The following is a 22,726-nucleotide window of genomic DNA, read 5'->3' as shown; positions in this document are numbered from 1 at the left end:
TCACTGATAAGAATATCTCAAAAAGTTCCCAGTGTTGGTATAAATAAGTGATATCTAATAAATAAATTAAAAAATGGAAAATAAACACAAAATAGTCCGTAATAAATGCTTGGTGGAAAAAAAGTCCAAAAATGTAATATATATAATAAATATCAAAGTGTAGCAATAGTGCAAAGCAAAGTGCCAAAAAGTCTTTTAGAGGAGAGGGGTAAGTCCCAGTGATGGATTCAAGATGTGGATGCTGGGTGAGGAAATTCTGTGCTCCCCTCTCAATACAGCCCGCACTCACCAGAGAGCGGCACCCCCTACAGGGGTAGCCAGCGTTGGATTTTTAGGGGTAGACCTCGGTGGGGCTCTCCAATCCTCCTGGGGTTAGTCTTGCTTCCTCCCTCCAGTAATTAGGTAAACAAGCGGTAAACAGTAAGGGGTATCAGGGGCAGCTCTCCAAATGTTGAAAACGGTATCCGATGGTATATGGATAAAAGACACTCTCATAAACGTCTCATTTTCCAGGGCTGTATTGAGAGGGGAGCACGGAATTTCCTCACCCAGCACCATCACTGGGACTTACCCCTCTCCTCTAAAAGACTTTTTGGCACTTTGCTTTGCACTATTGCTACACTTTTTGATATTTATTATATATATATTACATTTTTGGACTTTTTTTCCACCAAGCATTTATTACGGACTATTTTGTGTTTATTTTCCATTTTTTAATTTATTTATTAGATATCACTTATTTATACCAACACTGGGAACTTTTTGAGATATTCTTATCAGTGATTTAAATATATCTGTCTATTTCACTTGCCACAATCCACTAATATATATATTTTTTTTTTTCACCTGGATATCTATATTTATATAACACTATCACTGCCACCTAGTGTTTGAAATATTTATTACACCAGTCACTTTTAATTTTTAGACCTCAAGATACATCACGTTTTGATCACAGGAAAATATTTGCACCTTATTTACTGGTTTTAAGATATTGCTTTTAGTCACATGAAGGTTTACAATTCACTTTCTATCAGTAGTCTACACCAATTTATGTATGCTTTTTTAATTTATTTATTGGTAAATGCTTAACAATTATAGGTAGTTTATGCTGTACCAAGTATTGTTTGTGGCTTAAGTCTGGTGTAATACTATTTGCTTGGTGTCTATGGACCATTGTCTCTCCCATATACACATCCTTACTGGCAGCGCCAACATACCCTACCACTGCACTGGACTTTTGTTGGCCAACAAAAACCAACTTCAGAAGTGATGTCATGTGCTGGTTTACTTTCCGTGTGTTTTTTCTTCTCTGAGCATGCCCAGTCTTGCTCATCAGATTTTTGTCTGACGAAATCTGTACTTCATTTTTTATCTCTTGGTTGGTGTCTCTTGGTTGGTGTCTCTTTGCACATGTGCTCTGGCTTATCATATCTTTCGCGCGCCCCTATTTTTTTGTTACTTTTTTGGACTGTCAACATTTTCTATCTACCTGGATACCTATGCTAATGCATGGAGCTACATACTATTTAATAAATGTTGCCTAAATCTACAATCCTGATAGCATTAAACTGGTTAAAGCTTTATAAGACAATATAAAAATACTTTTTTTTTTTTTTTTTCTATTTAAGCCTGAAGGCATCAAACAAGAAGTCACCAAAACCGAATTTGTCTGTGTCCAAGGTAAGAGAATATCTGGTTGCTTCCTAGGCCTGTGCTAATAGTCAATCATTTAATGGCATATTCCACAATTTGCAAAATTTAAAAATGTACTTTTGATTAATAAGTGCATTTCACAGCTTTTGGCATTTGAACCTGCCAAGGATTGCAATAAGTGGATTGTTGCAATGTTTGGGCTTCTGCAAACTTTCTTCAGCTGCAGCTCCTGTACCAAGCTGCAGGTCTTCAGTTACAAGGTTTGAAGTATCGCAGAGGCGTAACTAGAACCTTCAGGGCACTGGTGCAAGAAACCATGAAGGGCCCTCTGGAACCCTGGCTTGGGGCCCTTCCCTTTTTAAGCCTGGGGCTCTTCCCACTTAACCTGGGGCCCTTTACTCTCATTGCGGGGCCCTTTATTATTTCACAAGTTCTGCAGTGGACCTCCCACAGTGGTGGAATGCCAGGTCCCAGTTGCAAGTGTGACCTTTGCGATCCTGGAAGTTCACCCACTGGTGTCAGTAGTTTTTTATTTTTTTGGTATTGTATTTTTTATCATTTTTATTTTTTACAAGGTCACGGACTATGACTCTGTCCATTCAGAAAAGGAAGGATCTGGTAAATTACATATTTACTGACCTAACTGGCATAACTACAGGGGTTGCAATTGCAACTGGGCCCCATGCTCCAGGGTGGCTCCCCTGTACACCTGGATAGAAGGGGTGGCTGGGGCAGCATGTAGAGAAATCCATGTCGTCCTTTTTCCTCCTGTAGCTGCAGGAGGAGATTGGTTCCCCTGTATGCTGCCCCCGCCACTCCTCCTCCTATACAGTTCCCTTGTGTTCTGCTGTCTCTGGGCCCCTGTGTGCTCCCCTGGTTCCCCCCCCCCCTACTGTGCTGCCCCCCACTGTACTCCCTTCCCTCTCCTGCTGGTTGCTGCAGGGGATGTGTCACAATAGAGAACCAGGAAGGGGTCGGTAAATATGTAATTTACCAACTCCTTCCTTTTCTGAATGGACAGTCAGTGACAAAAAAAATAAAATAAAATGATAAAAAATAATACAATTTAAAATACCAAAAAATAAAAACTGACACCAGTGGGTGAACTTCCAGGATCACAAAGGTCACACTTGCGACCAGGCCCTGGCATTCCATCACCGTGGGGTGTCCCCAAGATTGCAGAAAGGGGGCCCACTGCAGAATTTGTGAAAGGGCCCCGCAATGAGAATAAAGGGCCCAGGATCAGTAGGAAGAGCCCCAGGCTTAAAGGGAAGGGCCCCAGCCAGGGGTCTGGGGGGCCCTTTATGGTTTTTTGCACCGGGGCCCTGAAGGTTCTAGTTGTGCCTCTGACTGACCCCTTCCTGGTTCTCTATTGTGACACATCCCCTGCAGGAGAGGGGAGGGAGCACAGTAGTGGGGGGGGGGGACCAGGGGAGCACACAGGGGCCCAGAGACAACGGAACACAAGTGAACTGAATAGGAGTGGCGGGGGCAGCACACAGAGGAACCAATCTCCTCTATTTTCCTCCTGCAGCTACAGGAGGAGAGAAGAGGACTGTGATTTTCTCTACATGCCGCCCCTCCTATCCAGGTGTACAGGGGAGCTGCACAGGCCCCCTAGAGCATGGGGCACAGTTGCAATTGCAAACCCTGTAGTTAACGCCCCTGATGATGACACTGCACTTTTGTTCCATTAATCACTATGGGTCCCTCTGCTGTGGTGGCAGATGGGAGGTTTGTAGTAGCTCCATTTACAGTCCAAGTAAAAAAATAGAGGTGCTAGTTTGTAGAGTCAGTAAAGGAGACGTTTGGCGGTGGAGGCCGCAGACTGACTATATTTCTATGTAGTACCCTAAATATGGATAAGGAAAAATAATTAAGAATCCTAAAAAATGTATCTTTAGGTTGAGCAGCCCCGATCTTTCTTTCTCTTTTGGGGTCTTCTGCTGGCGCTCCTGGCTCCTCCACCCTTCCGAGTACCCCCCTCCCTAGCGAGCCATTTGCTAAGGATGGGGTACTCACATGGGCTCGATCCTGAGCCGCACTGCCTGTGCTCATAGACATACCTCGGCTCCCTCCATCCTAGGATTTAATTAACAGCCGCAGAAACCAATAGTTCCCGCTGCTATCAATCTGGCCTTAGAGGATGGAGCACACACAGATAGCCACTGTTCATGTGACAAACAAAAAAGAGTGACAATTCTGAAAAAAAAAAAAAAAACAATTTTCACTTTTTGCTGACATTTCCAAAATAAAAATGTAGCAGGATTCTCAGCCATTTTGCTGGATATGGGTCCACCTGGGTTGCCGCTAGCAACAGCACATTTAAGCATGTTCTCGAAGTGTGAGCATGGAGTTCTTAAGTTCTGTGCTCTCAATATGAACTGACTGTCCTGAAGAACTGTGGAGTTTAATAGTTTTTTCTTCTTTATCACAGATTCAAACTCGCTCGTACAAGTTAACATCAACCCCTCCGGAAGCATTGTGCCGGGGTCTATGTCTGCGAAGGTTCAAGTAATAGGTAAGCTAAAAGATAAAGAAATTTGTGCTAGGGCCCAAATGTGCTCTCAAGGATATACAAGTAGCTAACACAATACTCCAATACAAAGAATATAACCTTTCTAAACCAAAAAGTGTAGCGCTATACCTTAGGTTACATTAAATAATGCAAGGTAATAAGATAAATAGTGCTAATAGAAGTGTTTACATCACCTCAGTGAAGATAGATGGGAGCTTACCAGAAACTCTACTGTATTGAATTCCTGGATTTTGTTTTTTCTAAAGTAGAACAAAAGCATATAAATAAAGTGAAGTCTTCCCAACGAGACCTAAGACAATAACCTAAAACTTGATGGGTTTTTAATTCCTAAAATCCATTTGGGTTCTGCTATTTTCTTTATACTAAAAGTCAAGAAATACACATGCTCTGCTATTTTCTTTATACTAAAAGTCAAGAAATACACATGCAATGCAGTGTTTTTTTTTTTTTCCCTGCAATGGGTTGGGTTTGGTACTAGCTACCCTTAAGATTGCCATACATTGTTTGCATTGGGTCCAATTCCCGCTGAATTGGCTGCAATTTAGGCTGTAGGTGGCCCTGTCAGTAAACACCCAAGGTCGACTAAACTTAAATTGTCAGTCAACGTTTGTCAGTCAACGTTTGTCAGTCAACGTTTGTCAGTCAACGTTTGTCAGTCAACGTTTGTCAGTCAACGTTTGTCAGTCAACGTTTGTCAGTCAACGTTTGTCAGTCAACGTTTGTCAGTCAACGTTTGTCAGTCAACGTTTGTCAGTCAACGTTTGTCAGTCAACGTTTGTCAGTCAACGTTTGTCAGTCAACGTTTGTCAGTCAACGTTTGTCAGTCAACGTTTGTCAGTCAACGTTTGTCAGTCAACGTTTGTCAGTCAACGTTTGTCAGTCAACGTTTGTCAGTCAACGTTTGTCAGTCAACGTTTGTCAGTCAACGTTTGTCAGTCAACGTTTGTCAGTCAACGTTTGTCAGTCAACGTTTGTCAGTCAACGTTTGTCAGTCAACGTTTGTCAGTCAACGTTTGTCAGTCAACGTTTGTCAGTCAACGTTTGTCAGTCAACGTTTGTCAGTCAACGTTTGTCAGTCAACGTTTGTCAGTCAACGTTTGTCAGTCAACGTTTGTCAGTCAACGTTTGTCAGTCAACGTTTGTCAGTCAACGTTTGTCAGTCAACGTTTGTCAGTCAACGTTTGTCAGTCAACGTTTGTCAGTCAACGTTTGTCAGTCAACGTTTGTCAGTCAACGTTTGTCAGTCAACGTTTGTCAGTCAACGTTTGTCAGTCAACGTTTGTCAGTCAACGTTTGTCAGTCAACGTTTGTCAGTCAACGTTTGTTCGCTTATTCTCCTCTTATCTACGCTGCTTAGCATATCTGGGGAAGTCGATGGGCTAAATGGGGGAAATTTAAAGTGTGTATGGCCAGCTTAAAGGGTAACCCAACTTTCGTGGGGGGAAAAAATAGCAAATAAAGAAAAACAATATAGCGCATACAATTGCAACACAAATCATATTGTAATTGAATGTTAAAATTGACCTTTCCTTTGCAATCTGCAGCCACTGTAATTTTCTAAAAAAGGCAATAAAATATGGCTACCTGGGGTAGTTCTATACAAAGAATGCATACTGACCACACCCCAGAAACGTAATTTTTTTGCTTCTGTGATTGGCTCATCAATTTTCCCAGAAGTCTGCAGTCAGATTTCTGGCATCCCCTGCAACAAAAATGTCAATTTTTGGTGAGATGCTCCCCAATGGGAACACGTCTAAAGGGATGCAGGCCCAGCGGATTTTCTTATTATAGCCCTGCAGCTGCCACAGCTGATATAATTATGAAAACCACTCCCAATTAGACCCACTCGGCACAGAGAAACAGTGATTTCTTCAGAATAACAAAAGGTAGGAATCTGCAACAAAGTTTGTTAAAATTCTTGTAATTTACAGAGATCACTCAGAGGAATGTGTTTTGTTGAAAAAAAAGTGGAGTTGCACTTAAGCCTAGAATGAATGCAGACCAGAGATGAGGTGCTCTGATTGGGTAGGCTATCAAATTCCTTAATATGGAATCTCAAGCAAGCTCAATCATGAGAACACTTACTCTGGTCATAGAGGGGCACTGCTGTTGAGGTATAGTTACACTGAGTACAGCCTGCTGCTGACTATGGAATTCATACAATAAACACTAAAGGAGTGTATTAAAAACTATATCCCTGTATATACAATGGTAGCAAGATGTGTGTTTTTTTTTTTTTTTTTTTTTTTGGTGGAAAATCACTCTGCAAGGCTTGAGAAAGTGTCTCTGCTAGGAGAATTGGCATTAGTCCAATGTGTGACGTGTACTAACCAGTATTGAAATTAATGATCGCTATAATTTTATTCATTGCCGATACCGATATTTTGGTCGAGTATCGATATTGGGCAATATTTTCGTACATTCAATTATTTTTTTTTTTTACTTTAAAGGTACCCTTTATGGAGGGATCTGGGGGCCTAAAAGACCCCAAACCCCTCCTCTGCACTTAAAAGCATTCAAAATGCCAGGTTTGGCTATTTTGAATGCCGTCAGTTTTTTTAAAATCTGGCACTGAGTACCCGGAAGTGATGTCCTGACATCACTTCTGGGTTTTTTGCATGGAGACTCGATCAGAACTGAATGTGGCTTTGATCGGGTCTTCTCTTCGGTGGCTGTGCAGGCTGGTTACCCGAGTCTCCTGGTGAGATGGGAGACCCAGGCGAGCCACGGAAGGTGGCGGCAGGGGGGGGACGACATCCCCTCCCGCTCCCTGTAGTGACAGCCGAGCGGCTTCTCAGCTGCATCGGTTGTCATTACAAGACAGCCGACTGTCGACTATGGACGCCGGTACCAGGGTGATGCCTCTAGCTGCAGGCATCACTCCGGTACAAGTACTTTCCCCAAATATCAGCAATATCGGTAACCTTGGTGGCCGATTACTGTGTATGTGAAAGTGCATATCGGCCTTTGATATATATCTGCTTTGCCGATAATCTGTCGATCTCTAATTGAAATCTTATACTGAAAATAACTGAACTCAACCAATTCATTACTTTTTCACAAATTTTTGATGCTGCATTTCTTTCTGGAGTTCATGTTCCAGTCAGTCCCTCCCAACAGGTAGATCCCAACTGTGGTTTAAAAGCAGTATCTTGGCCTTGTGTTGTCTCCATGCACTATTCTCTAGACCATGGGTGTCCAACCTTTTGGCTTCTCTGGGCCACATTGAGTGTAGAGAAATTTTCTCGGGCCGCATATAAAATATATACTATAGTTTAAGGTATATAGGTAATGTCGCCGCACCCCCCGCACTAATTTAACCCAACTAGAGGATGATGAAATGAAATGGAATCTGTATATGGAGGTTTACTACTTCTGAGAGATATTAAAGGAACACTCAACCCACCATGACCACTTCAGTGATTTGAAGTGGTTATGGTGGTAGGAGTCAGAAACACTGCACATGCTCACATTCCCCCCCCCCCCTCGCCTCCGAGGCAGCCTCTGCCTACCGTTAGTTGGAAGCCACTGTGGCCATGCCCCCGACCCGACTTCCTTCCTCTCCAGCAAAAAAAAATTGTCAGGGGGCAGTGGGCCGCATTGCCTGGGGTTCCGGGCCGCATGTGGCCCCCGGGCCGCAGTTTGGACATGCCTGCTCCTAGACCTTTTTTAAACAGACTACTTTGAGATCCAGCACCACTCGCAACCAGACCTTTCTGTCACACCTATATGGTCAGAAAGCTGCGGTCTCAGTTGTGGTCTGTTTTTAGTATTGTGTAACGTACTATAATAAATGCAAGCATGTATGGATCTGTGACAGAACAGAAAAAATGAAACCCTGGACAATATTTTGTTCCCTTTGTGACGTTCATGGCTTTTTCAAGAGCAAAGTCCATTTTGTAAGGTATATTGACTTTGGCTTTTGTTTGCAGGAGACATGTTGGGTCGCGCTTTGACAAATCCTGCCAGCTTAATCTCTGGGCCCAAGGCATGCGGAGAGCAAAATCTTGCTACACTGATGCCACTAGTGCGTGCAATGGAGTATTTGAATTCAACTGGTCGTCTTACTGAGGAAATGAGACCACCCATAGTGAAATTTATGGCTGAAGGTAATTTTTTTTATATATTTTTTTTATTCCCACAAGCATATATAGAAGCATTCATGTTAAGCTGTAACTATTGCATTTATTTTATTAACGGTAAATGGTAATTGAAAATCCTATTTGCACAAGTTTTCTGTATTCGTTCAAGGGTATTCAACTGTTCTGCCAAAAAATCATTTTCAGGGCAAGTTGGCCAAAAAAGGGTGATTTCAAGCCATTTCATGAGTCATGGTTTCCATATTGTATGGGAGTTAAATTGAGCATCTGCAGATTAAATTGGCTCTGTATTTTAGACAAGGTCCATTCATTTCTGCTTTTCACAGCTTTCCATTGGGGCATAAAGTAATGGTATGCATTGCTCCACCTACCAAAACCTGGCCTTTGGATTGATTAATTACATTTCTGCGAACTAGCAATGGAAACCATGAACCGTTTTTACTTACTCCTGCTTGCACAGACAGGGGAAGTTTCCACAGCAGGGACTATAAAACCAGATGGGGTGGGAAGGGTGAAAAGCTTTGGGTGGAGTTGGACTTTATCTACTTTAAGCAACACTGCCTTAGCAGCTGATTGAAATGACCATGATGCCAACCAAAACCGATATATTTGGGGAAACAGGCTCATTGGCTGTAAGCAACCGCTTAGTCAGATTCTTTAATTCATGTACACCCTTCAATGTATACCCCTTATTTATTCTGTATGGATTGAATATTAGTATGCATAAAGAAGGGTATGTATTCCAGAGATAGACTATAATCCTTCCACTTTATAAAACTCTGGTCCGACCACATCTGGTGTATTCTGTCCAGTTCTGGTCGCCAGTCCTCAGGAGGGATGTGTTGGAGCTGGAGAGGGTCCAGAGAAGGGCAACTAAACTGATTAGGGGATTGGAGGACCTTAATTATGAAGAGCGTCTGCAATCACTTGATTTATTCTCCCTGGAGAAGAGACGCCTGAGGGGGGACATGATGGCAATTTACAAATATCTAAATGGGGATCTCAGCTTAGAAAAAAAGCTGTTCATTCGAAGGGATTGCACGAGGACTCGAGGGCATACAATGCGATTAGAGGAGAAGCGTTTTAACCTCAGGCAAGGTGGGGGGTTCTTTACTGTGAGGGCTACAAGATTGTGGAATTCTCTACCACAAGACGTGGTTTCTGCGGGAAGTATGGTGGCTTTCAAAATACTTAGACGTACATCTCAAGGATCAGAACATTCAGGGCTATGTGAGATGATTACAGCTACACACACCTACACAGGTTGAACTGGATGGACTATTGTCTTTATTCAACCTCATCTACTATGGAACTGTGATAAGACATTTCATTTGAATTTTTATTGTAAAACTTGTCACCTTTCCACTGCCATGACATAGCGTAGATGAGATAATTGTACTACAAGAGCATGTGGTGTGTTTGTTTTGATGCAAAAAAAAAAAAATAAAAATCGAATATTGGCAGTTACCCTAAATTCTAACCTCCATAATGGTTATTCCTAGGATACGCAAGACAAATGCGTTTCAGACATTTTGATGGAAGCTTCAGTGCCTTTGGTCCAGGGAGGTCTGAGCCAAGTGGATGGTAAGCTTTAAAAAACACAGCAGCATTAACATTAAAAATTTGTGCTGGCAATTTTACAAGCCAATTTTTTCCTTTTTTTGTACTCGGCTTTTTTTTTTAACAGTTAAATTTTTATTTTATTGTTACACATATAAACAACACAAATATTCCAATACAATACATTACTCTGCACAAGGAATAATATTATCCATACCTACTAACACACACTCAAAAAAAAAAAAAAAACAAAAAAAAAATATTAATTATAATAAGTGCCTACTTATATCATTATGGAACAGGTGACCTTGGCTCACCTACAGCGTCGATCCAGGCTGACCAGACTTTATCAAATTTTTTTGGACAATTCCTACTACCGTATGTAAAACGGTAGAATGGAAGTGTCTTAGTAACGGCAGCTATCCAGGATAATCGGGTGGGAGGTTCGGGTAACTTCCATCGCAAAAGGATTTCTCTCCTGGCATAAAACAGGGTATATGTAATGCACATTTTAGCATATTTGTCCCCAGCCAATTCTGTAAGGTTACTCAATAAAGTTACCTTTGGGTCCAAAGGAATCATGATGTCAAAGATTTCGCCAATAGTGTCCGTCCCTTCTTTCCAAAAGGTTGCCAGGTCAGGGCACGACCAAACAACATGTAAGAATGTACCTATTTCATGCCCACATCTAATGCACAAAGGATCTTTCGTGGGGTATATCCTGGCAAGACGTTGCGGCGTATAATATGTTCTATGTAAGAATTTGAGTTGTATAAATCTGTCCCTAGCCGCTATCATTGAGGGGATATAATTATTAACCGAGTCCTCCCACTCTTCAATAGTCAGATCTGGAATGTCCTCCCATTTATTATAGGTTTTCTCAGGGGACTGACTATGATCTGTTGAGAGTATGGAGTATATAGCAGAGAGAGATTTCCCTATTACCTTAAAAGTTAACATTTTCTCCAAGGGGTCTGATTCCAGGACAACAGGGCCTTGGAACTGAGCCCGCATAGCATGACTAAGCTGGCGGTAACGAAACCCCATGGTGGGAGGTAACGAATGGGTGGACTGAAGAGCATTAAAGCCTTGAAGTCTTCCATCTTTAATAACATGTTTCATAGTCACAATCCCTCTAGCAGCCCATAACTGTGGATCAGGGAGATGATATAAATGTTTTAAATTAGGATTACCCCACAACGGAGTGTGGGGAGATATATGCAATGGTGTGTTATATATCACCCGCGCCCGAGTCCATATCCGCAGACTGGTTATTTGAGGATGTGCCTGTTCCCCCCCGAAAAACAAGATTACTAAGGGCCGCATATGAACCCAGTAGTGCTGCTTCTAGTGTAACTGCAGAGTTGGTTTTGGGCTGGGAGAACCACCACCGGACCGTCACCAGGACAGCCGCCCAAAAATACAATTTAAAGTTAGGAAGCGCTAAACCTCCTCTTGCAAGAGGAAGATATAGCGTGCGTCTTGCGACTCGTGGAGTACGCCCGGCCCATACAAAAGTTGTTACAATACTATCTAATCTCGAAAAAAAGGTTCTAGTCATATCAATGGGGGAGTTACGAAAAAGATACAGAAATTTCGGAAGATAGTTCATTTTTATTAAATTAATTCTGCCAACGGGGGACAAGGGAAGCATGCGCCAAGACGCACACTTTTTATTTAATTGTAAAACTAAAGGGTCAATGTTGTTTTGCTGATATACCTCCAATGTTGGACCCACTTTGATGCCTAGGTACACCATATCCTGTACCCATTTCAACGGTGTATGAGTATCAATTAAAGATATCGATGGGTGTAGTGGAAAGAGGACGGACTTAGACCAATTAATATTTATACCTGAAAAACGACCAAAGATGTCAAATAATTGTAGGGCCCTATGTAATGATGTGGAAGCATCTGCCAAATAGATCAAGGTGTCGTCTGCATATAAAGACAACTTCTCTTCAATGACCCCCACCTTAATGCCTCGGACTTGTGGGTCCGCTCGCAACATAATCGCTAGCGGCTCCAAAGCCAAGGCAAACAAGGCTGGGGATAACGGACATCCCTGTCGGGTACCCCTCAGTAGAGGGAATTTATCCGATAGAGATGTATTAGTACGGACTCTAGCCGTAGGGTTCTCATAGAGAAGCTTAATCCATGAGACGAAATTAGGGCCGAACCCGAAGCTAGATAGGATCCTCCAGAGAAATGGCCACTCAACAGAATCGAATGCTTTCTCGGCGTCGAGGGAGGCGACCACACCTGTTCCCCCCCCCCCCCCCCCGACGCCAAGGCCATATGTGTGAACAATCTCCGGATATTAATATCAGTACCCCGGTCAGGTATGAATCCAGTTTGGTCCGGATGGATCAATCCTGTAATAACACTATTAAGTCGATTGGCCAAGACTTTTGAAAGGATCTTCCCATCAACATTTAATAAAGAGATAGGTCTGTATGATGAACATAGTGATGGGTCCTTCCCTGGTTTAGGGATCACAACAATAACCGCTTCGCTCATTGTTTTAGGGAGTTTCCCGTCCTTTAGAGATCCTAGAAGAGTGGCTAATAAGTACGGGCCCAAAAGGTCCATATGGGCCTTATAGAATTCAACAGGAATTCCATCCGGTCCTGGTGTTTTATCGGGTTTTAGGGAGGCCACCACTTCCTGGATCTCCAAAAGAGTAATAGGGGCGTCTAATTTGGCCCTATCTCTATCAGTTAAGACTGGAAAGTCCACTGCCTGTAGATAATGATCGAGTTCATCTCCTGAATAATTAACCTTAGTGTTATATAGGGCCCGGTAATAATCAGTGAAGTTGTGATTAATAGTTTCTGGATTAGAGTGAAGAGTACCTGATTGATCCTGAATATGTGCTATACTATACCCACTTGTCTGTTCCCTAGAAATTTGCGCCAGCATTTTACCGTTATACTCTCCATGTACGAAAATATGTTGGGCTTGAGAAAGCAGTTTTTTCTGTGTAAGGGCTGTGCGTATTCCCATTACCTCCCTAGTCAAGGATTGAAATCGTGTATAATGAGTGGGGTCTCTAGTTTGGACATATAGATTTTCCATATCTCTAGCTTCCTTTTCTTTTTGCAATAGATTTGTTCGCCTATATCGTTGGATCTTCCCAATAGCTGTCTGATAATACCCCCGGGTGCAAACCTTAAAAGCGTCCCAGACCATAGCCACTGATGACGTGCCCGGATTTATCTCCCAAAAGGCCGCTATCTGGGGTTCGACTAAAGGGTTTATATCAGAATCAGCGATCCAATATCTGGATAAGCGCCATAATCTATGAGAGGGGTTACCAGATAATTCCATTTTTAAGAGAAGTGGGGCGTGGTCGGAGATCCCACGAGGAAGAACCCGAATCTCCCGCACCCGAGATAGTAATGACCCACTTGCAAACATTAAGTCAATTCGAGAAAAGGTTTTATAAGTGGCGGAATGGCAGGTATATTCCCTAGCATGGGGATGGTACCAACGCCATAGGTCTGTCAACCCATAGATCTCAGCCCATTCAGCAAGATCCGATCTAGTGGAAGAATCTCCAGTCATTCTATCCATGTTCGGATCTGGAACCATATTAAAATCACCCACAATGAGTATATTATCATTCTCATATTTTGCAATTTCTTTAAAAATTTTATATAACAGCCTGATTGAGGCCGGCGGAGGTATATATAACCCTACCAGCAATAAAGTAAAAGATGATATCTGCAGATTGAGCAAGACAAATCGTCCATCCGGGTCCAGGGAAAGACCCATTAGTCTGAACGGGAGAGACTTGTGGATAAGAATGCTGACTCCACGAGCATACGTAGAAAACGTAGAGTGGTAATGATGCCCAACCCACGGTTTCTTAAGAGCCAGCGTTCGAGTACCCAACAAGTGAGTCTCCTGCAGGACACATATGTGGGGATTAAACGCTTTTAAATATTGAAACCCTAAAGAGCGTTTCTGCGGGGAATTCAAACCTCTAGTGTTCCAAGAAATCACCCTTAAAGATTCCATATCCACTCAAAAAACAATGTATACAACATAATAACAGTATATAAAGAGAAGAAAATAAAAAAAAAAAAAAAAACTGAAAAATACAGTAAATACAATAACAGAGTAATGATTCAAACATCCCCATCCCCCCACCCCACCCATCTCCCCAAAATTGGAGAGGGTTTGTATCCCACCCACCGCGGACCACATAGTCCACCCTAGGGGGTAAGTGTCAAAAAAAGGCGCTATATTACCCCCCCCCCCTTAGGAAAAAAAAAAAAAAAAGGGGGGGGGGGGGAGAAGACTCCGGCGTTCAAAAGGACAAAAAAAAAGAAAAACTTGTATCTTGATTCACCCAGCTATCGTGTAAAGTTTGGGCAAGCAAAAAGGTTCAGTTTTAGTCTTGTTTATATGTCTCAAGCCAGGATAATACCTCTTTTGGGGAAGAAAAGAGACGCACATGTTCACCATCTTGTACCCGCAATTTAGCTGGGAACAGGGTACTATATTTCAACCCCCTTTCTCTTAACTTAGAACGGGCTTGATCAAATGACTTCCTCTGATGCTGTGTTTCAACCGAATAATCTGGAAAAATAAAAAGTTTACTACCCTCGTATTTCACTTCACCCTGAGAGCGGGCTGCTCGTAACACACTGTCTCGGTCACCATAATGAAGGAACCTCAAAATAAAGGTGCGTGGAGGAGAGCCAGGAGGTCCTCGCTTCCCTGGTATCCGATGTGCACGTATCACTGAAAAAAAAGCAGAAAATTTAGCTTCTGGGAGAATGGTCGGAAGTAAGTGTTCAATAAAGGTCACCAGGTTTGCACCCTCGGACCCCTCCGGAAGACCTATAATCCGTAAGTTATTCCTACGATTGCGGTTTTCTGCATCTTCTGCTCGTATTTCCAGCTGCTTAACCCTGGCTTTGAGCAGCTGAACATCCGAGTTATAACCTTTCTGTGTGTCTTCTACTTCTGAAACTCGCATTTCCATCTCGGTGACTCTATCTCGAAAATTGTCCATATCTTTACGGATAAGTCCTATATCTGTTTGTACACAATCAATTTTAGAGGTCAAGGCTGTCTTACAGTCTACTATGGCATGCATAAGTGTCTCTAAACTTGCGGGTATTTCTGCATCCCTGGTCACTGTTGTTTGGTCAGTCTGAGACGCCATGGTTACCGTAGACTTAGACAGTGATGTCACAACTGCACGGTGTGTCTGTACCCCCCCCTTTATTTTTGGGCATTCCTTCCCCCAGAGAAAAAAGGGATTCAGGAGGTTTAAGTCCATCCAGTCCTGGTTTCAGTCTGCTATGGTAAATTTGTTAAATTTGTTATATAGGTTGTTTATGTCGTGTATGTCAAATACCGCATGAACATATTCTGTGCCCAAAGAGTAAAAGATAGTAAAGGATAGTTGGTGTGGCAGGCTGGCAATATGCAGTGAAGTGTGTGCTTCCCTTCAAGGTTCCCTTCAAGCAGTCTTCTCAGATAGGATCCAGATAGGATCCAGCTTATCAGTTTCCTCAGGGGGGGATAGGAAAATCAGCCAGTGCAAATAGTTCAAATGACTCCTAACCAAGCCTGCTCCTCTTTACCTGGTACAATACACTGGGGAAGGATCCTGCCAGCTGAGCCACAAGGGAGTTGTTCAGCACACCAGCACACCAGCCGTCTAATTCAGTGGACGTACACCGCGGCAGCTCACACCGCTCCAGTCAGTCCCGCCACCCCTGTCTCAGCCAACACCGCAGCGATCCGGCTTCCAGTTCCTCAGGGCGGCTACGAAGGAGGGATGAAGGAGGGATGAAGGAGAAGCAGCATGGAGGGTCGAAGGAGCGGACGAGCCACACAGACCTCCAGGGCAGCCGGAAAACAGCCCGCACACAGCCCGCGGCCGCCGACACAGCCGACACAGCCGACAACCGGACAGTCCGGCGTCCAGCTATCCCCTTGCCGCCCACGCTCCGGAGACCAACACCAGACCCCAGACCGACACCAGACTGTGGACGCAGCCGAAAACCAGGGGACCGAGCAGGGACCAAGCAGGGGAATCAACCTGGTGAGTCACAGTCACAGTCAAAGGATCAGACGCCGGAGTCGGGAGCTCAGTTAGAGCACGTCTGCTCCCGGCGCCATCTTAGGACACGCCCCCGAAAACTTATATTCTAATATAGACTGATATTGTATTCGGCTTTAATATATTTTTAGTGAATTCAGTAGCACGAGCAGATGTGACCTGTGGCTGACCAATTCCATTTATTCTGGGTTTGCCAATGCCTGTTCAGTCTCCATATTCCTCTACAATGAATGTCCTTGTAGCATTTTACAGACGCTGACTTGGTGATGATGATAAATCGCTGACTTGGATTGGGGCAGTTATTGGGAACGGTGAAAAGCTGCAGATAATGCTTGCCTAAACTTGAAAAGCTTTACATCTGCAGCAAAATAAGCTACTGAGAGGTAGATCTAAAGCAATTTTTTTTGTGAATGGACTTGGTAAAGCATTTTGTTCTAACTTGGATAGGTACATAAAGAACCTTCTGATCCTGAGTGAAATCCTTTGCTTAATGTTAAAGACGCATTGTTGCCAGCTGCTGGCTAAGGGCCTCATGTTCCTCTATAGAAGGGGCAGGTTTCTATCCTAGGGTGACCAGATGTCTCCAGACTGAGGACACTGTCCCTGGATTTGTCCCTGCTTTGCAGGGCCAATCCTGACCTAGGCGGGCAGTTTTCTGGTGGGCGGGGGCTGCATTGGCTGTCAGTCACAGTGCACAGAGCTGGAAATGACACCTCTCACACTGAGACTATGTGCCGCCATTCCATCTCCTCATTTGTCAGCGCAATCCCTCCCCAGGGACAGTGACATGACCACCCTCTCCTCCTAGCATCCTGCCCTTCTCCTCCTACGCCTGCTTTCTCCTCCCATCTCTCTCAGTGCAGCGGTAGTACATAGGGGAGAGAACGGAGCACTGTGTTCTCCCTCCCCCTCCCTCCTGGATGATGTATTGCAAGGAATTATGGGTACTGCAAGGAATTATGGGCAATGTGGTCCAGAGGGGTTGGATTGCCTTTAATGAATTGAACTACAGACTGATTTAAAATGTAGCAAAAATGTAATTTTTCTCCACTGATGAGGTGGCACTGATAGGCTGCACTTATGGGCACTGCTAAGGCGACACTGATGGTTACTAATGGGCACTGATAGGCTGCACTGATGGAGACTGATAGGCGGCACTAATGGGCTCTGATAGGCGGCATTGATGAGGCACTAATTGGCATATATAATTTGAGAAAAATATGCTTATAAAATAGTTTACCATTTGCCAATAAAAAAATGTCCCCAGATTTAATTTTGAAAATCTGTTCACCTTATTCTATACTCCTGTCCTGCATGATCACATGGGCTCCCTGCTGCAACTGGACCTTAAGTCGTGTGTCCTTGGTTTAATGCCTGATACTGATATAGATGCATTTTTTGCCACTTTCCTACACAAGACTCTTTTTAGCACACGCAAACTTATAGCTAAGTCATGGATGCAGACCCATACCCCTACCATGCAGGAATAGATGCTGGACGTTAACTCTAGTCTCCGTTATAAAAGACTAATCTATAGGCATAGGGGGTTGCCCTGTTAAGTTTGACAGTCTGGAATAGATGGCTGGAACTTTAGCTCACCTTCAGCGATCAAGACCCCATTTGAGACGTTCACTGCCTTTAGTCTATTGCTGCTGTTGGTCTACCAGGTAGTGCACGCCTTCCTCTGACCACCATACTTTCTCTGTGATCACACCATTTCTGTCTACGTATAGGTTTTAGCTCTTACCAAATGTTTTGATACCTATGCTGAGAAGTTTAGTCCCCTTTTTTGTTATGGATGTAATGTGAAAGATGCTCTTTTCGTAATGGTTGGTTTTATACTGTGTTTTTGAACCCTTTTTCTTTTACAACAAATAAACTTGTTTTGAAAAGTGAAAAAGGTGCTGTGGTGGTCAAGTGTGGCGTAGTAAACCATGCTACACTAGCTCTTCCATGCTGTACAAGCCTGCGGCTGAGTGTCCCCAGCAGTGCCCACACTGACAAGCCTTCTCAATTCAGGTACTTGTTCTAAGGGAATTTGACTTCAGCTCCTTACATTAAAAGTCCTCTGCATGCCCACTGAAGGTATGCAGCAGGGCAAAAGTCTCTCTTTGCAAAGGGAGCCCATTCAGGGATTACTTGAAACCACAGCTTACCCGAGATGGCCATTAAAGCCCTGTACAGAGGACAAATTGGTGCTCAAATGGGTTTCCCTAGTGCACAAAGTACATTAGGAGTCATGTGACTGCTTCGTGGTCCATGCTCCATACAGTAACATTCCATTTAAAGGTGAAAGGGGAGAGGTGAAAGGGGAGATTCCTAGAGGCCAAACAGGAACCCCACAGGCTTCTAATGTACATTAAAAAGGAAAAGTAGTAGATGGAAAAACATTGTTTCCTACTTGATGCCTCCTCACATGTGCACTGACTGTGAAACCCTTCTATAACCTACTCACTGTAGAGCAACTATACACATGGAGACTGATTGGTACAGAAGGGAGGGTCTAATATCACTGGGGGCTGTTTAAAAGCAGAAGGTGAAAATGGCCAGCGCATGACTTTTCTTTGATTCGTAGGTTGACTGTGTTGTCTTTGAAAACCTTGTGGGACATAAGACCGTACACCTTTGTTGATGACATCTTCAAGCAAGGAATTCTCTTTTTGGAACGATTGCAGAACTTGAATACTGGAGGGTTCAAGCCAGTGGGGACCTTGTTTAACAGTGGACTAAAGGTAAGAGCACTGTGGCTTGTTTTATCCCTTTCAGAGGCAGATAGGAAACATAGCGCTGAGCACATAAGCCTAGTACACACGGGCATGAATGTTTGGCGACATTGGGCGGTTCAATAAAACGGCCAACATTCCGCTCGTGTGTATGGCAGCCGGTCTGAAAATAGCTGGCTGTTCAGAAAACTATGCTGGAAACTCCCCGGCTGACCAGCTCTCGATCAGCGCCCTCAGTCAATGGCTGAAAGCACTGATCGGAGTGTTCTGTTATGGCGGGGAGGCACCCCCCTGTCGGAACACAATAGCTTAGCGGGGGAGATCACTGTACTAACATCAGCTTGTGTAAGTACAGTGGCTCTGACCGCAGCTGCCAGTTTTTTTTTTTTTTTAGTTTGACCAAAAACAAAATGGGTGTGTACTAGGCTTTACTGGCAGACAGAGATAATTAAGCTTGATAACCCCCAGCTCCATGGGATAAAGGGAGGGGGTGTAATCGATGGCCTTTTATGTAATCTGATCTCCAGTAGTCCCAATGTTTTTGCACGGTCATGGAGATTACCTCTCACTTTCTGTACCAGAAACCCATCAAGGAAAAAAAAAAATCTCCAAAAACAAGGGGATACCTCTTGGAATGGGTTTACCCATTTAAATATTTATCTTCACCTCTCATTACTGTGACCTGTCAGGATACAGTGGTCAACAGGACAACAGAGGGGTATTCAAGGGGGGGCTCAACACTAAAATAATTCTCCCCACTCTATCCTAAACTGAAAATAGTTGATTTTACATATGCTTGAGGCATAAGTCATGAACAAAATCTAGAAGTGAGTGTAAAATCCTGTATTGCACCATCCCCTTAAAGATTCTTCAATAAAAATTAAATTGGTATTTGCTTGGCACTGCTGTCTAGGATCATGGTGGGGTCCTTTACCTCATCAGCACCCACTCCACCAAACCAAAAAATGCCCAGTCTTTCGCTTATTTGAAAGTATTTTTTTTTTTTTTTTTTGGCATACAAAAGTCCAACCAAAACAATCAGCAGGAAGGGACTTTGGCATGGACTTTGGCATGGACTTTGGCATGGACTTTGGCATGGACTTTGGCATGGACTTTGGCATGGACTTTGGCATGGACTTTGGCATGGACTTTGGCATGGACTTTGGCATGGACTTTGGCATGGACTTTATCAGTGTAGGCCAAAGCGGTTTCAAGATTTCAATCTACACAGTTTAACTGGTTATAATTTTTTTTGTTTGCAGGGAGGGGCTGATGATGACGTTGGGTTTACATGTGCTGTGGTCATTTTCCTGGCTCAGACTGAATATGCTACTACTGTAAGTATTTTCCATCAGCTGTACCTAATTGTTCTAATGACCACCCCATGATTCTTCCACAAGCTCCATACAGTCATATTTAGAATTGCTTTTAATGTACAACATGAAAATGTGTATTGCGATTTTTTCCATTTTTTTTTTTTATTTTTTTGTCTATTGATAAAAAAAAAAAAAGTTTAGACTTTGGTGGGGATGTATGAATGTAGGTTGGGATTGTAGCATGTAATGCCATAATTAGACTATTTTAAGGAATGCAAATTGAAATTGTATTGAAATAACAAATTTCCATGTTATGGTGGCATCCTTTGCTTCCAATTACTCTGCAATAGAAAACCAGTGCGCATGGCCAGCTTAATAATAGGAATAAGGCAATGAACATGAGAATTAATGGTTACCAAATGGGATTGGCTGCTGTGGGTTATTGCCTTTTTTGTACCTCCCATGGACATGCCAATAGATGTTTCAGCTAAAAGGATTTAATGACTGACTTCTGTCATTAGAGAAAACAGTATAGTGTATCTCACAAACCAACTGAACCTCTCCATCCTAAAAGGGTATGGAAAAAACACTGGGGGGGGGGGGAGACTATTTGGGACTCTTATGGTACCATATCCAAAAATACTTGAGCAGATCAAAACATGCATAAATACTCAACTTCCCAACTTAAAATAAAATAAGTTTATTGACTACACAAAACTAGTCATTAAAATGTATTCACAAGGGAAATAGAGCACAGTTCACAGAAACACTAGCAGTACATAAAGTTACTAACTATTCACTAGCTAAAGGTTAAAACATGCTAAATGGATTTCATGGCTGGCTAGATCTTATCTGCTGGCTAGTTTATCCCGATAGGTAAATATCTATCTACCAAGCACAAGCCCATCCATACTTTACATATTTTGCAGCAATATGCTGCTTCTTCAGAAGTTGTAGCAGTTTAACTAGAGTGAATAGAAAATAAATTATAACAAAAATCACAACATAGTCTTTATAATAATATTTTGCTTATAATAAAACCTTTTGGTGTTGAACAAACTCATCATGCAGTGCCACCACCGTCAAGTTTGAAATAAGGGAAACAGCGAAAGCCTGGAACCAAACAGTGTCGTTCAAACCCCCCCCCCCCCCCCCCAGGTGGATTTGGAAGCACCTATAGCCCGCTCACCAGCAAAAAAATTAGAATAATAAAAATAAAATGCATGCGTTCCCCGGGTTACAAACCGATAGGGACTGTAGGTTTGTACTTAAGTCGGAACAGGTAAATTTTTCAAGAAAGAATAATTTTAAAATTTTTGGATAGCCTAGGGAGGGGTTAGCATAGGGAGGGGTTTACACCCTGTACCATTTTGTTTTGCTGTCTGTACCGCTGTTCAGAATTCACCGCACTTTCTGTCCCTGTGACAACTGGATTTGAAAATTTTGGGTTGTTGAAAACAAGGATTAGTGATAAAGCTTCAATGGAGACACTTTTTTTCCCATTTCACCTCTTCCAGGAGTGAATTTCCCTTCCTAGAGGTATATTTCTCCTCACTTCCTGTTGTCTCCCTCTGTAAGTAGGAGTTTGTTTGTAAGTCGGATGTTTGTAACCCAGGGACCACCTGTAAAGCGAATGTTAAGTAAGCTCAATTAGGCAATTGAGCATACCCTATTTCACTGGGGCTAGATTAGTGTGTTTAAATCTTCCCGATGGGGAAAAAGGTAACCCATAGGGAAATTGTAATACTCTGTTTCAGTCCTGTATTTATTAAGACTAACATTGGTCAACTACTGCAGGGCATAATCCTAGAAAAAAATAGATGGTTTATTGGTATAGTCTCTGTACAAAGACAGAATTCTTAGAGGCATAAAACCATAAATGGGTTTACCCTGTAAAAATTGACTTAGCAGGTATTGGAGACAGCGGAAAAGCATGGCCATATCAGTTGACAAATGTAATGCATTATGAAGATTTGTATGCCGCAATATTACTGGCCATAGATAGGAGGGAATCCGCCTTGCTCCCTCATGGGAGAGTCTAATGAAGAAAGGATATTTGATTAAAATGTAGTTACTTCACTACTAATCCCATTAAAGATGGCTAGAGGTCAGACCTACCTTCACAAAATGGCCTTAACATCAACACCCGCTGCAGCCTCGTCATGGAGCGGGCGGGAATCTAAAATAGATGCCTCAATCCGGACAAGCCAATCACCGCAGTGTGGGGATGACGCGTCTGACCCATTCCCTAACTGATGTGGGGATCCCGCGCATGCCCAATGCTAACCCCATCTGAGTCGACAGAACACGTCTGTCGAAGAGGAGGTAACAGCCAGGAGCAGCACCAACAGGGGAGGAAATGAACCTTTCTCCCAACCAGACGCCGCCCCTCCAGGGAGCGCACATCTGCCTATGGGAACATGTACCCAGGCACCCCCTAGTGGAACAGCCAGAATGGTTATACACAAGGCTAACAAATTGTAGATACAGATTCCGTATGTACAAAATATATAATGAAAAAACGATTTTTAACAAAAATTAAATTGTATATGAATGTTAGCCACACATAAATATACAATAACATTGAAAAAATGCCTAATTTACAAATTTATTCTTATTAGGTTAATATAAAGCTAAAAAAGAGAATATGTGCTTGTATTGTACAAAAACTTCCGTCTCCTCACACCATCAGACGCTGCCATGGACACAGGAACCACAAGCAAGGCCCCAGTGACAATAGGTCCCCA

At 42.9% G+C, this 22,726-nt stretch overlaps 1 protein-coding gene across 1 annotated transcript in view; it reads left to right on the top strand.

Moving 5' to 3' along the window:
• Positions 1-22,726, top strand: part of LOC309564193 (alpha-2-macroglobulin-like) — a 125,865-nt gene that overhangs the window by 82,151 nt on the left and 20,988 nt on the right. Inside the window, exons 22-27 of the mRNA XM_082268824.1 lie at positions 1,632-1,683; positions 4,094-4,177; positions 8,128-8,304; positions 9,798-9,879; positions 18,516-18,672; positions 19,926-20,000. Of these exons, the coding sequence (XP_082124950.1) occupies positions 1,632-1,683; positions 4,094-4,177; positions 8,128-8,304; positions 9,798-9,879; positions 18,516-18,672; positions 19,926-20,000 (627 nt within the window). The remainder of the gene's footprint in view (positions 1-1,631; positions 1,684-4,093; positions 4,178-8,127; positions 8,305-9,797; positions 9,880-18,515; positions 18,673-19,925; positions 20,001-22,726) is intronic.

The sequence above is a fragment of the Pelophylax lessonae genome, assembly GCF_965119305.1.
Source record: "Pelophylax lessonae genome assembly, chromosome: 9".
NCBI classification, from domain to species: domain Eukaryota; kingdom Metazoa; phylum Chordata; class Amphibia; order Anura; family Ranidae; genus Pelophylax; species Pelophylax lessonae.
This window is presented reverse-complemented; position numbering and strand designations above follow the sequence as displayed.